The sequence below is a fragment of the Ranitomeya imitator genome, chromosome 1, assembly GCF_032444005.1.
Source record: "Ranitomeya imitator isolate aRanImi1 chromosome 1, aRanImi1.pri, whole genome shotgun sequence".
NCBI lineage: Eukaryota > Metazoa > Chordata > Amphibia > Anura > Dendrobatidae > Ranitomeya > Ranitomeya imitator.
Genome location: NC_091282.1, coordinates 969702753 through 969717709, shown reverse-complemented (window position 1 = coordinate 969717709; position 14957 = coordinate 969702753). Strand labels below are relative to the sequence as shown.

Here is a 14957-nt window from a genome sequence, read left to right as displayed (position 1 = left end):
CGCTGTGTCTTCACCACTACACCACTACGCCACCAACGTAAAGCTGAGGAAGAACCACCGATGTCACCACGCCCTCCCGACCTGACCAGCCTGATTGACAGGCGAAAACGGCGACTTTGGTAAGTTATTTCTCAGCATACATAGGGAATCGGGGTACACTACATACACTATAGGAACACACAGCGCAGGCCCTATTTAACAGTATTTATAGCTCAATCTCAAAAAACGGGGTGACAGGTTCCCTTTAATTTCTGGGTTCAATATGCTCTCAAACACCCCTAGATGAATTCCTTGAGGGCTATAGTTTCCAAAACAGAGTCATGTGGGTGGGTGGTGTAAGCTCTTTTGGCAGAGCTCTACAAATGTGCCATGGTGCCCAGAAACCATGCAAGCATAGTCTGCTTTCCAAACCAGCACGCCTTTCTTTTGGAGCTCTGCTGTTTCATTTTCATGATCCAATGTGTTTAAAATTTTGTGAAGCACCTGTGGGTTCAAAATGCTCAAAACAGGCCTAGATAAATTCATCAAGGGGTGTAGTTTCCAAAATGGGGTAACTTGTGGCGTTTTTTGTTTTGGCACCTTGGTTGCTTTTCAAATGCTACATGGTGTTCACAGTCTATGGCAGCCAGTTCTATGCTTGAAATGTCAAATAGCGCACTTTCCTTTCCAAGCCCTCCCGTGTGCCAAAACAGTAGTTTTCCACCACATATGGGGCATCAGCGTAGAGATTGCACAACAAGTTGGGTGGTCCATTTTCTTCTGGTCCCCTTGTGAAAATGAAAAATTTGGTGTTAAAGCAACATTTTGGAGGATAAAACATAATTTTTCATTATTTTCTTCCACTTAATTTTTCTTGTGAAGCATCTGAAAGGTTAACAAACTTCCTGATTGTGATTTTTGACTACTGAGGGGTGTTGTTTTTACAATGGTGTCTTGTCTGAGGGTCCTATGTGCCGAAGACTCCCAAAAGTGACGTGGTCGCTAAAAAAAAAATTTAAATTTAATTAGCAATATTCTTTTAATTTTTAAAAAAAAACTTTTTGACTATGCGCACGTCTGCAAAATTGCCACGGAAATTTCCACATCAATTCCGCAACTCCCTGCCGCGGGTAATACGCATGCGGAATTGGCATGCGTATTCCCGCTAAACACTAGTGTTTTCAAACGTAATTAGCTTGCAGAATGCTAGCGTTTTCCAAGCAATGCTACAAAAATGATTGACAGGTTGGTCACACTTGTCAAACATAGTGTTTGACAAGTGTGACCAACTTTTTACTATTGATGCTGCCTATGCAGTATCAATAGTAAAAGATAGAATGCTAAAAATAATAAAATCGTTATATTCTCGCCTTCCGGCGGCCCCCTCAGCCTTCCCGATCCTCGCGATTTTCCCAGCAACTCCCGTTCCCAGCGATGCCTTGCGACAATGACCCCAGATGACGAAGCATCACGCGAGATCGCTACGTCATCACAGGTCATTGTCGCAAGGCATCGCTAAGGCCTGGGCTGGATCCGGGGACCGCCAGAAGGCGAGCATATAACTATTTTTTATTGTAATTCTTTTTTGAGGGCCTGGAGGAGAGTCTCCTCTCTTCCACCCTGGGTACCATCCGCACATGGTCCGCTTACTTTGCGCATGGTGAGCATAGCCACATGCGGAAAGTAAGCGGATCAGTGCACTCCTATGTGTGCGGAATCACCGCGATTCCGCACAAAGAATGAGCATGCTGCATATTTTTCCACGATGCGATTCCACCGCGGAAAATTGCGCAGCATTAGCACAGCATTGCGGAATCCCATTGAATTCAATGGTTTGTGTTATGTATGCTTTTTCTCAGTGAAAAAACGCGGCAAAACCACATACAATCCGTAACGTGTGCACATAGCCTTAACCCTTCTAACTTTCTAGCAAAAAAAAGAAGCTGGTGCTGACAAAGTAGACATGTGGTAAATGTTATATATTAATTATTTTGTGCGATATGACTTTGTTTTTGAGGGTGTAAAACGGAGTTAAAAAATTGCAACAAATTTTTCTAAATTTGTCAAGTTTTAGATATTTTTCATAAATAAGTGCAAATTATATCAACCTAAAGTTACTACCATGAAGTACAATGTATTGCAAAAAACAGTCTCAAACACTGGGATATATAGAGGCGTTCCAGAGTTATTGCCTTACTAGATGGTGGCCCGATTTTAACGCATCGGGTATTCTAGAATATGTATTTATGTATGTATATAGCAGCCACATAGTATATAGCACAGGCCACGTAGTATATAGGAGCCATGTAGTATATAGCAGACAAATACTACGTGGCCTGTGCTATATACTATGTGGCTGCTATATACATACATATTGTAGAATACCTGATGCGTTAATACAGGCCACACAATATATAACAGTGACCACGCAGTATATAACAACACAGCCACATACTATATAACACAGCCAACGCAGTATATAGCAGCCACGCAGTATATAACACAGGCGACGTATATAACACTGGCCACGTAATATATAGCACAGCCCATGCAGTGTATAGCAGCCACGTAGTGTATAACACTGCCCACGCAGTATATAACAGTGGCCACATAATATATTGCACAGCCCAAGGAGTATATCACACAGCCCACATAGTATATAACACTGCCTATGTACTATATAGCAGCCACGCGGTATCTAACACAGCCCACGTAGTATACAGCAGTGTGGGCACCATATCCCTGTTACCGCCGGCATTAACCCTGTGTGAGCGGTGACTGGAGGGGAGTATGCAGGCGCCGGGCACTGACTGCGGGGAGTAAGGAGCGGCCATTTTCTTCCGGACTGTGCCCGTCGCTGATTGGTCGCGGCAAAACAGCCACGACCAATCAGCGACTTTGATTTCCATGACAGACAGAGGCCATGACCAATGAATATCCGTGACAGACAGAAAGACGAAAGTGACCCTTAGACAATTATATAGTAGATAAAGTGACATTGGTCAGAATTGTAAAATTTCGCCTGGTCATAAACGTAAAAACTTTGCAGTGAAGGGGTTAAAGGCCCCCTTGCGTATTAGAGAACACTCAGTGGATTGATCCTTTGGTCAACAAGTATCTTCTGATTTCCCCCCTCCCCATATATCAAAACGCTTGGCTATAGGTATATTTAGGCTGTGTGCACACGTTCAGGTTTTTTCAGCGGTTTTCTGCTCTAAAAACGCTTACATTAAGCATCCTATTATTATTAGAATGCATTCCGCATTTTTTGTGCGCATGCTGCGTTTTTTTCCGCGGCGGAATTGCATTCTGGAAAAAAATGCAGCATGTTCATTCTTTGTGCGGAAGCGTGGCGATTCCGCACACAGGAATGCATTGATCCGCTTACTTTCCGCATGGGGCTATGCCCACCATGCGGGAAGTAAGCAGAACATGTGCGGATGGTACCCAGGGTGGAGGAGAGGAGACTCTCCTCCAAGCCCTGGGAACCATATACCTGTAAAAAAAAAAAAAAAAAAAGAATTAAAATAAAAAAATCATGATATTCTCACCTTCGTAGTCTCGCGAGATGCTACGTCATCTGGGGTCATTGCCGCGAGGCATTACTGGGAACGGGAGCATCACGAGGAGCTGGAATGCTATGGGGGCCTCTGGAAGGTGAGAATATCACGATTTTTTTTTTAATTTTTTTTTTTAAGAATGTTAAAAATAATGTATCTTTTACTATTGATGCTGCATAGGCAGCATCAATAGTAAAAAGTTGGTCACACTTGTCAAACACTTTTTGACAAGAGTGACCAACCTGTCAATCAGTTTTCCAAGCAATGCTACAGATTGTTTTGAAAACGCTAGCATTCTGCAAGATAGTTTTGCTTGTAAAACGCTAGTGTTTAGCGGGAAAACGCGTGGCAATTCCGAACGTATGCACATAGCCTTACACTGCACAATTATCGTGAATGAGTGTTTTTAAGAACTCTCATTTCGTACATATCATACAGTCTCGCTCATTCATAGGGTAAAATGATCTTTTGGTTTGCTTAACCCTGCTGTTCTGTTCGGTCTGGGGAGACCTATTTTGAACTTTGGTATTTTTTGGGGTGTTCAAGATGCGGTTCTGAAACTTGTGGTTGATTGACTTAATTGAGGATGGGTCGGTCGGCCACGGGTTTCAGAGCCGCATCTTGAATATTTTAAAGAATATTGAAGTTCAAAGTCGGTCATTTTTGACCAACAGAACAGCAGGGTTAAAAGATTATCATTCTCGACAATGCATCATCTTGTGCAATCAGGACTTGCTCTGCCGAGTACAAAGGCAGCCTGTGTGTACTGAACAATCCATTACAGATCGCTCAGTGCACATCTTAGGGATTGTTTCCATTTGCGAGATATACGTCCGTGTCTCGCATGTGGAAACGAAGCTCTCGCGCCGGCACTCCAGAGTGGAGCGTGCGGCTCCGTGTTCCTATGCGGCCGCACGCTCCGCTCTGGAGTGCCGGCGCCAGAGCTTCGTTTCCACATGCGAGACACGGACGTATATCTCGCAAGTGGAAACAAGCCCTTAGGAGCATTCTTCCTGTACAAATAAGCTGACAAACAATCACTGATGGCAAACGTAGCTGATAGACAGTTGGGTAGTGTAAACCTGACTGTATTCTCTGAGACAGCCACTTCTGGACTAGTTAAAATTCTAAGGGCAGGATCCTTCTCTGCCCTGACATCATCTGCCAAGGGTGAGTTGGCTGACCCCTCCTATATGGCCAAGTGTTGCCACATTTATTCTAATATTTATGAGGCCTTACCTTAAGAATGGTATTAATAAATCTGCCCCAGTGTATGAAGTTACTGGAACTTGCTAAAACTCTATTGTTTTCATCCACAGGTTCCAAGCCAACTCCGAGATATGGCTACAAACCTTCACCACCAAATGGATGTGGATCTCCTGTGTTTGGATTTCATGTAAATAATTCCTTAGATTGCAATAATGAAATAATTTCCTTTGTAGACCTAGTATATAAGCAATGGAGAAATGTATTCAGCTTTAGAGTAGGGTTGTTTCCCTCAATGTTACATACCAGAGGCTTCTGAGCTGCACAGCACTGGATAGCCCTGTCCTTTATGTGTGACCCTTGCAAAGTATTTGTTAGAAGTAGTAGGGGAAACGTGGAGGTTTGCAACTATGGTGTTCATTCTGAGCACTATTCAGTCAGTGCATTTATCCAGTCTTTACATTGCCTTTTCCCTAGATATATTTCACACCCCCCAGCATTCAGTTGTGGAACATAGGGGAATTCTGCCTCAAATACTGCACCACTACATGGGGAAAATAGGCTTTAAGTTGCTATCGGGTATATGGAGCAGGCTGACAGGGTAATTTCGCCTCCTTCCTGGTAGGTAATAGCTGTGTGTGTCAACCAGGACCTGCCTCTAACAATCGCTCTTGATTTAAGTTTTGCTGTCAAATCCTGAGAGCTGCATTAGGGCTCGTACCCATATGTGTGAAAAAAAAAAAATGTTCCAATATAAGGACCAAAAAAACAGACAAGTGTCATGTGAGTACAATCCAAATTTTCACACCTAGCATCCAAATGCAGTTTGATTGCTATCTGATTGCAATGCGATTTTAACATGAGCTTTTACATAGAGCAATGCTGTCATTTACACACTGTTTTCATAGGAAATATTCGTCAAAACACACACACATTCACTCTTACTTTTTTTGTCCTTTCTCATTCTTGGGTCCTGTACCAGAGGCCTGGGAGTTTGAGGATTCTGCGCAGGATCTTGGTTATTCCCAGCATTGTGCTTTTCTTGACAGAAGAGAGTTCAGAGGTTGCTCTTGGGATCTGTTTTAGCCATTTTTCCCATCTTAGGCATCACTGTGCACTTAAAGTATAATAGTTAAGTGCACAGCCTACGACATGGGAGACTGGGGTTCAAATCCCAATTCTGCCCTGTGGAAAAAATGTGTAAATTTGTCGATTCTTCGTGCTGTTGTTTTTTTGATATGAGGTTAGTTTGATGGTACGTGATTTATACCCATCTTGTCTTTTGCTGTTTTATGTGTCATTTACACCCTTACTGTGTATGTAAGTAATTAATAAAAATTTCTATATGTTGACACTACTGTGTCTCATCTCTCTTTATGTTTTGGGACTTAGAATCCTACAAAAATAATGGAGCTATATTATGAAGGGAGTTCCCATATCTTTGAATATTGTTTCCATTCAAGAACTGTATATGTATATGAGCATCCGGCATGTCGGCTTTTGTTAATTATGCACTTGTTTGTAGAGTTAAGGTAGCCCCTTTCAAGGAGAGCTAATTTGGGTTGGGATTCAAACAATCTCCAATCTGCCATTATTGGTTCATATTATAATGAAATTAAATAAATACGATGCATCAGAGGCAAGAAAACACACACACAGCGAGTGTCTGTCCATGTACAATTCTTGTCTGGTTCTCAGATGCCCAGTCACAAGTCTTTATTACAACCACAGAGATAAGGAAAATGGGAATGGCTTCTTACATTACTTAAGTAAGAAACTATTTTAGTTGGGAATAACAAGCTCAGAAATTATGGATTCTGTCAAAATTCCTTTCACAATGGTTCTACCCAGTTTACTGTACTTTCAGAGACCCAGAAATGTTTAAAACAAACATCTCTGTATCCGGGACATCGCCCAGTGTTATTGCTTTTATGAATACCACTTATAAAGCGAATACTAAAATACACAATTATCAGAGATATCTAGGTAGATTTAACGGTCCAAATAATAATCAAAGCAAAGTCTAAATATTTGCCATAACAGGAGCGAGGCCATGTCACTAGACGACTTCTGCCTGGGAATATGCAGATCACATACATAACCGCCGTTCCCGGCAAATCCTCACAGTGCATGCGCTGGGAGGGATTCATAAGTCTGCTGTCACACAGATTGACTGCAGACTTATCATTTTATAACTTACAACCCCTATACATGAAACCTGTCCTCAGAAAAAATACTATGAAGCTGCACATAGAGTTCATCTGCAGGTTAGTAGCGTTATTAACCTGCACATAGCCAAATGCTACAGGGAGAAAATGAGCTCTGTTTCCACCCGCAGCCTTCTGGTTCAGTCACGGGGCAGGTGCCAGTTAAGTCACCGCTCTAAGAATGCAGAACGGTGGCTGTAACAGTGCCCCTGGCACTGACTGACACTCGCCCTGCATTGGGGCCAATGTCAGTCAGGGCTGTTACAGCGTCCGTTCTGTATACTCAGCAGGCGGTGAATGGATGGTGGGTGAAGGTATGATGTGGGCCACTGTTTCGATCTATGAGCTGCCCTCCGCCCAGCTCTGTGATATACTACGGTAATCTGTATACTGGATGTGGTATATTATGTACACGTATAAAATGCACTGCACTGATCACACCTGGACCTGCCTAACGGACCTCACAATATAGTATAATCTGTGATGTCCTGTAGGTTCAGGTGTGATCAGTCAGTGCAGGATCTTGTATGCTGATGTCTGGGATCTCTGCTGGGGCTCAGTGTGATTTATTGCTATTGTCTGAACATTCGTGCAGATCTGGTGACGCTGGAGCCGATGACCTGGTACTGCGAGCGTGACCTGATCTGCACCGAAGCTCAGACTCCTGCAATAACTCGTGGCACCTGTGCTCCAAGACTGAGTCCCCATGACACCAGGCCACACCACTCCAAAAGCGCAAAATCACAGCCACAATGGCCGCCACACAGCACCAAGTAAAAGGAGCCATGAAACTCGCCTTCTACAAGCTCTTGGACTGTGAACTGAGAGCAAAAATAGGCAGAACCCCCTATTGCAGCCTCTTGCTAATTAAACCACCTGTGCCCAATTGGAGGAGTGCTGGGCTAAGTGAAGAGGTTAGATCATGTAATATGCTGAAAAAAGGTCATGGACCACACGTCCAAAAAAATGTTCCGTTATATATATTTTTGCCTAGCGGCATAAGATGAATGTATGATTTTTGGAGGTGCTGTCCATGCTCCTTTCAGCGTATTGCATGATCTGTTCCATTTCTTGGACCGGCTTTCCTCCCATTTGTCAAAGGTGATTTTAAATTATCAGTATATTCCAAAAAGGGGGTCTTGCCTATTTTTGCTCTCGTTTGAGAGCTTGTGGAAGGTGAGTTTTCCCGTCTCCCATGACAGCACACCTGAGAGGGGATCCGCCCAGTCAGGACAGGAAACTTCTGAAATAAAAGGGCGGTACCTCTCCTTCGCTTCAGTTGGGTTTCCTGTCCTGATGGGAGCCCTAGTGCTGAAATCATGGCGGTTTTGGAAGACTCACCCACTCCTGTCAGGTTGAGGAAGCGCCGTTCGCAGGTCCTGGGGCCTTCGCGCACGTGTGGGCGTCGGGTCAGCGCAGTCCGGAGTCCTGTGGCTCTTCTGCTGCTGCCACGCCTCTCTCTTCCCCCTCTGCTGGCTGCCTTCGGCTCTGGGCCTAACTTTCGGGTGCGCAGCGGGCGTCGCACAAAGGGCACACTGGGAATGGGCGTGCCCGCGTGACGTCAGTGCTGCACGCCGGATCCATGATGGCTGCGCCCATGGACAAACGCTGGCCGGGTCACAGGGCTTTTCTGGCTGTCTCCCAGTGGGCGCAGAGGCGGGGGAGGAGCGATTCGTGAACCGGATGAAGCGGTGAGCAGAGTGGATCACCCTTTAAAGGGAACCTGTCACCTGAATTTGGCGGGACTGGTTTTGGGTCATATGGGCGGAGTTTTCGGGTGTTTGATTCACCCTTTCCTTACCCGCTGGCTGCATGCTGCCTGCAATATGGGATTGAAATTCATTCTCTGTCCTCCATTGTACACGCCTGTACTAGTAATCTTGCCTTGTGCAGGCATGTACTACGGAGGACAGAGAATGAACTTCAATCTAATATTGCGGCCAGCATGCAGCCAGCGGGTAAGGAAAGGGTGAATCAAACACCCGAAAACTCCGCCCATATGACCCAAAACCAGTCCCGCCAAATTCAGGTGACAGGTTCCCTTTAAAAAGTGGTGAGTCCACGGTGGAAGTGCTCACATTTACAGAGCTCCATTATGGAGGATTGTATGGAGCAGCAGCCACAACAGCCATTACTACAGCAGCAGCAAGAGACCTTACCAGGTGCTATGTCGGGTCACCAGCATACTAAGAGGAGAAGGGGTAGTCGCCCGGACCGAAAGTTGCAGGACTCCTCAGCTTCTAGGAGGGACGTTGTCCGTACTCCAAATCAGCCTCGAAATCCGGTACCATTGATTGACAGCGGGTGGTGAGTGATCTTCGTGAATGTCACATTGGTGGTAATGGGCTACATTTCTCTGCTTACATGCCAGGCGCCGAGGAAGGCTAGTGCCAAGTTAAAGAACAAAGAATGTGCCCTCTGTAAAATCCCGCTAGCAGTCCAGTGGCAGAAAAGCCTCTGTGTGGACTGTATCCAAAAGACTATTCAGGATGAATCTCCTAGCTTTGCCTCTAACCTCAGGGCCATGATTAGGGCAGAGGTTAAAGGGTATTTAAAATCAGTCCTTAAAAAGAAAAGTAGCAAGAACCTAGAGACTGTTTCAGATTCTGGTGCCTCTCAGTCTGGCGAGGAATATCAGGAGAAACCTCGATCTCCCTTTTCATCCTCTTCCATGACCTCTGGCTCCTCTTCAGATAGCGATGTTGGGGGTCGACAATGCTTTCTGACTGAGAACACAGATAAACTGGTGAAATCAGTTAGGGCTACAATGAGCCTTAAGGATGAGAAAGCGTCTAGATCGGTAGAGGACGTTATGTTTGGTGGTTTGGAGGAGAAAAGGAAGCGTAGTTTCCCAGTTAATGCTAAAGTAAAAGCCCTTATAGAGAGATTGTGGAAGAAGCCTGAGAAGTCTGGTAGCCTTCCCTCAGTTTCTAAGAGACGGTATCCCTTTGAGGAAAAGTGTGGGATAAAGTCCCTATGATTGATGGTACAGTGGCTAGGTCATCTAAAAAGTCATCCCTACCATTAGAGGATTCGGACGTCCTAAGAGACCCATTAGACAAAAAAGGGGATGCTTTTTTGAAACATACCTGGGAGGCGGCCGCAGGAGGTCTAAAATCGGGAATAGCCGGAACGTGTGTTGCCCGCTACCTTATTGTCTGGCTGCAACAAATAGAGGATCAATTAAAATCTAAGGTGCCAAGAGAAGAGATCCTAGCCAATATGGCAATGGCACAAGGAGCGGCAGCTTTCATAGCAGATTCCTCAGCAGACTCTAAGACTAGCAGCTAAGGCAGCGGGATTGTCTAACGCAGCAAGACGTGCCTTGTGGTTAAAGGGGTGCCCAGGTGACTTACCCTCAAAAAATAGGCTTTGTTCTATCCCGTGTGACGGCAAATTCCTCTTTGGTCAGAAGCTGGAGGACATTTTAGAAAAAGCCGGTGACAAGAAAAAAGGTTTTCCTTGCTTTCCGGTGGATATCAGAAGGCCTTATTTTCGGAGAGGAAAATGTAAGAAGTCGCCCCCTGGGGGATAGAAGAAACTGGGACTATAGGGACAGAAAAGGATCCGGGTACATGATTAAGGGACCCTCCACATCAACAAAAAAGCCCTCCCAATGACGCCAAGCCAGAAGTAGGGGGAAGGCTGTCTTTCTTTCTCCACGCCTGGATAAGTATTTCGTGTCGTCAACAACGGCCTAAAAATAGACTTTATTCATCCACCTCGACAGACTTTCGTGTTGACACCACACAGAAAATTCTCGGAGGAACAGCTAGCTCTGGAAACAGAGGTTTGGGGCTAGTACTAAAACAAGTTCTAGTAGAAGTTCCAAGGGAAGAGGAGGGAAAAGGTTTTAATTCCCCTCTTTTTGATACGAAAACCAGATGGCTCGCTAAGGACTATTGTCAACTTAAGGAAACTCAATCGGTCAATAATAAATTACTCTTTCAAGATGGGGTCGGTAAACTCCGCAATAAAAATGCTGTTCCCGGACTGCTTCATGGCAGCTATAGACTTAAAGGACGCTTACTATCATGTCCCAATCCATCGGGACTATCAAAAATTTCTGAGGGTAGTAGTGTTTGTCCAAGGGCAACTCAAACACTACCAGTATGCTGCCCTTCCATTTGGTCTATTGATAGCGCCAAGACTATTCACAAAATTAATGTCAGAGGTCATGTCCTTCCTCCATTCCCGAGACAGTCCTTGTCCCGTACCTAGATGACTTCCTTGTAATGGGGAGGTCAGTGGATCACTGTCTTGCACAAATAGAGGAGGTGACTACGACCCTGCAGTATTGGGTTGGAAAATAAGTGTCGCCAAGTCGACATTAACACCAGAGAAAGTTCAGTCCTTCCTGGGGTTGGTTCTGGATTCCATGCGCCAACTCTGTCTCCTGCCGGAGAGCAAAATATACAAAATACAAAGTCTTGTGGAATTGGCGATACAGCAGCCTGTAGTGACACTGAGGAAGGCGATGTCCCTGTTAGGGTCACTAACATCCTGTATTCCTGCTGTAAAATGGGCACAGTTTCACCTGAGGCAATTACAGTGGGAGGTCCTGTCAACACAAAGATTGTTAAAAGGGCGTTTGCAGGGAAAAGTACACCTTTCAGTAGGCGTCAGATTCCCTAATCTGGTGGTTGGTAAGGGATCACTTGACCTCAGGGGTTCAGTGGCTAACTCCGATAGAAGACGTGATCACAACGGACGCAAGTGGTACAGGATGGGGTGCACATCTAAGGACCCTCTTGATACAGGGATCTTGGTCCTATACAGAAACACATCAGACATCCAATGTAAAAGAGTTAGGGGCTGTAGAAAGGGCAGTAAGACCCTTCCTTCCTATCCTTCAGGGGCGTCATACCAGAATTATGTCCGACAATTACGCAGTGGCCCTTTCTCTTATGGGAGCAACATCTTTTCTTCTTCAGTTAGCAGAATCCCACCTACTGTCCTGCACAACTCTGCACATAAAGGGGGTCGAAAACACGAAAGCAGACTACCTAAGTCGCAAAAGGCTAAGACCGGGATAATGGTTGCAGAATCCCCGGGTATTCCAACAGATAGGTCTGGGGCAAACCGGTAATAGATTTATTTGCCACTCTTCTCAACAGGAAGGTGGGGAGGTTCTGCTCGTTAGACCCGAGGGGGAACCCGTTTGCAGTAGATGCCCTTCTAATACCGTGGAAATTCAGTCTTGCTTACGTGTTTCCAACAATAGCATTAATTCCGGTGGTAGTAAGAAAGATCAGAATGGAGCAGGCGAGGGTGATTCTAATTGCTCCATTTTGGCTGGAAAGACCGTGATTTTTCCTCCTAAGACAAATGTCGGTAACCGATCCATGGATCCTACCAGAGGTTCCGGACTTGCTTACCCAGGGTCCAGTATGCCACTCTCAAGCAAAGGGCTTCCATCTGGCAGCCTGGAATTTGAGAGGACATTACTAAGCCAGCAGGGATTCTCACCAGGGCTAGTCTCCACCCTGTTGAGAAGTAGAAAGCCGATTATACCGAGAATTTATGGTAGGACATGGAAGAGGTTTCTAGAGTTTTTAGGACAACCTTTGTCGGATGAGGCTCCTGAGGGTGCTATTTTAGAGTTTCTACAAGCAGGCTTACAACTAGGGTTGGCAACCAATAGGCTTAAAGTTCAAGTATCAGCGTTAGGAGCTTTATATAATTGTAATTTAGCCTCCAATAAGTAGGTATCCCGTTTTATTAAATCATGTAGTAGGTCTAGACCTGTGGTAATTCAAAAAATTCCCCCTTGGGATTTGAATCTAGTTTTAGATGCTCTAACTAGAAGTCCTTTTGAGCCCTTGCAAGAGTTATCGGTAAAATTTCTCACTCTCAAAACAGTGCTACTGGTAGCTTTAACATCTGCACGTAGAGTGAGTGACTTGCAAGCCCTGTCCATTTGTCCTCCGTACACACAGATTTATGACGACAGGGTAGTTCTAAGACCAGATCCGGCTTATCTACCTAAGGTAGTTCTTAAATTTCATAGGACTCAGGAGATTGTATTACCCTCATTTTGTGTTAATCCTAGAAATCCAGGAGAGGAAAAGTTTCATACTCTTGATGTAAGGAGATCTATGTTACAGTACATATCCTTAAACATAAGAATGAATGACCTCGACATCCAACACTGTGGAGACACCATCATGTGTTTCTCAACGCAGTGATCCAGAACACTGCCCCCATCCCTTATGGGAAATATGCAAATGCATGTAGAAAAGCCGCGGAGACACCATCACGTGTTTCTCAACGCAAGCAATAAATAGCCAGGTCTTTCACCGGGAAGGAACAACCACGAGAAGGGCAGCATCCAAAAGGAAAACCACCTATGCCAAAACATGGTATCCATCCACAGACAGCTGTTTCCGGGTATTTGCCCCTCATCAGTGTTCCCCCATAAGGGATGGGGGCAGTGTTCTGGATCACTGCGTTGAGAAACACATGATGGGTCTACGCGGTGTTGGATGTTTTGATCTCCCTGAGGTCATTCATCCTTATGTTTATAGTCCTTTTACCAGGCACTGCTCCTAATATCCAGTTTCCTACTCCACACTGATGAGGGGCAAATCCCCCGAAACAGCTGTCTGTGGATGGATACCATGTTTTGGCATAGGTGGTTTTCCTTTTGGATGCTGCCCTTCCTGTGGCTGTTCCTTCCTGGTGAAAGACCTGGCTATTTATTGCTTGCATTGAGAAACACGTGATGGTGTCTCCGTGGATTTTCTACATGCAGTACATATCCTTAACCAGTCAGTGGAGGAAAGATCAGTCTCTGTTTGTAGCTTTCCAGGGTAGCAGGAAAGGTCATGGGGTGTCCAAAAGTACTATTGCCAGATGGATTAGGGAGGCCATTAGCTCATCCTATGCTGCGTGTGGCGTTCCGATTCCTGAAGGCATCAAGGCTCACGCCACCAGAGCTGTGGCTACTTCCTGGGCTGAAAAAGCAGAGGTATCAATTGATCAGATATGTAAGGCCGCTACCTGGTCCTCACCGTCTACCTTCTTTAAACACTACCGACTGAATTTATCCTCCTCGACTGACCTTACCTTTGGTAGAAGGGTGCTGCAAGCGTTGGTCCCTCCCTAAGGTGTTCCTTTCTCCAAGAATCTCTCAGGTGTGCTGTCATGGGAGACGGGAAAACACCAAGGTTACTTATCGGTAGCCGTTTTTTCCGGAGCCCATGACCGCACCTGTATATTCCGCCCCTTTTTTCTTCACCCTTTGGTGCGCACTTTTAGCTGGGTGTTTTTTTGTTATTATTATAATGTGGTGGTAGATTGCCATGTGAACTAACCAATAGGGCCTTGCGAAGGAGAGGTACCGCCCTTTTATTTCAGTAGGTTTCCTGTCCTGACTGGGCGGATCCCCTCTCTCAGGTGTGCTGTCATGGCCTACGGAAAAACCAGCTACCGGTAAGTAACCTTGGTGTTTTTGCTCCTTTCATTTGGTGTTGGTGCTGTGTGGTGGCCATTGTTGTTGTGCTTGTGGGGTGATGCGGTCTGGAGTCATGGGGACTCAATCTAGGAGCATGGGCACTGTGAGGCACCGGGCCACCCACCCTTCTGGTGCACTGTTGCTGCAGCCATGGTTTGTGCACGACTCCGCTCCTCTTAAGGCATCAAAAGTTAGGACCCACTGAGGGGTTTGCTGTGACGTGGCAGTGGGCTTCATACGGTGTGATCTGAATGTTAAGCTAAGAACCTCTTCTTCTTTAGTTATATATTTTTGCCTAGCGGCATTAGATCAATGTATGTTTTTTTTTTTTTTTTTGGAAGGTGCGGTCCATGATCCTTTTTCAGCATTAAGATAACCCATTTAGTAAACATCATAAACCGAAAATATTCAAGAACGCTAGGATTACGTTTTTGGGTCACTGCAATGCCACAGAAAAGTTGTAACAAGCGATTAAAATGTCATATCAGTTTGGATTCAGGGGTTATTTGTTTTATATGTTGTTCCATTCAAAACCTAATAAACAAATTT

At 45.1% G+C, this 14957-nt stretch overlaps 1 protein-coding gene across 1 annotated transcript in view; it reads left to right on the top strand.

The window, feature by feature from the left end:
- Nucleotides 1-14957, top strand: part of PLA2G12A (phospholipase A2 group XIIA) — a 49403-nt gene that overhangs the window by 16397 nt on the left and 18049 nt on the right. Inside the window, exon 2 of the mRNA XM_069743845.1 lies at nt 4859-4935. Within this exon, the coding sequence (XP_069599946.1) occupies nt 4859-4935 (77 nt within the window). The remainder of the gene's footprint in view (nt 1-4858; nt 4936-14957) is intronic.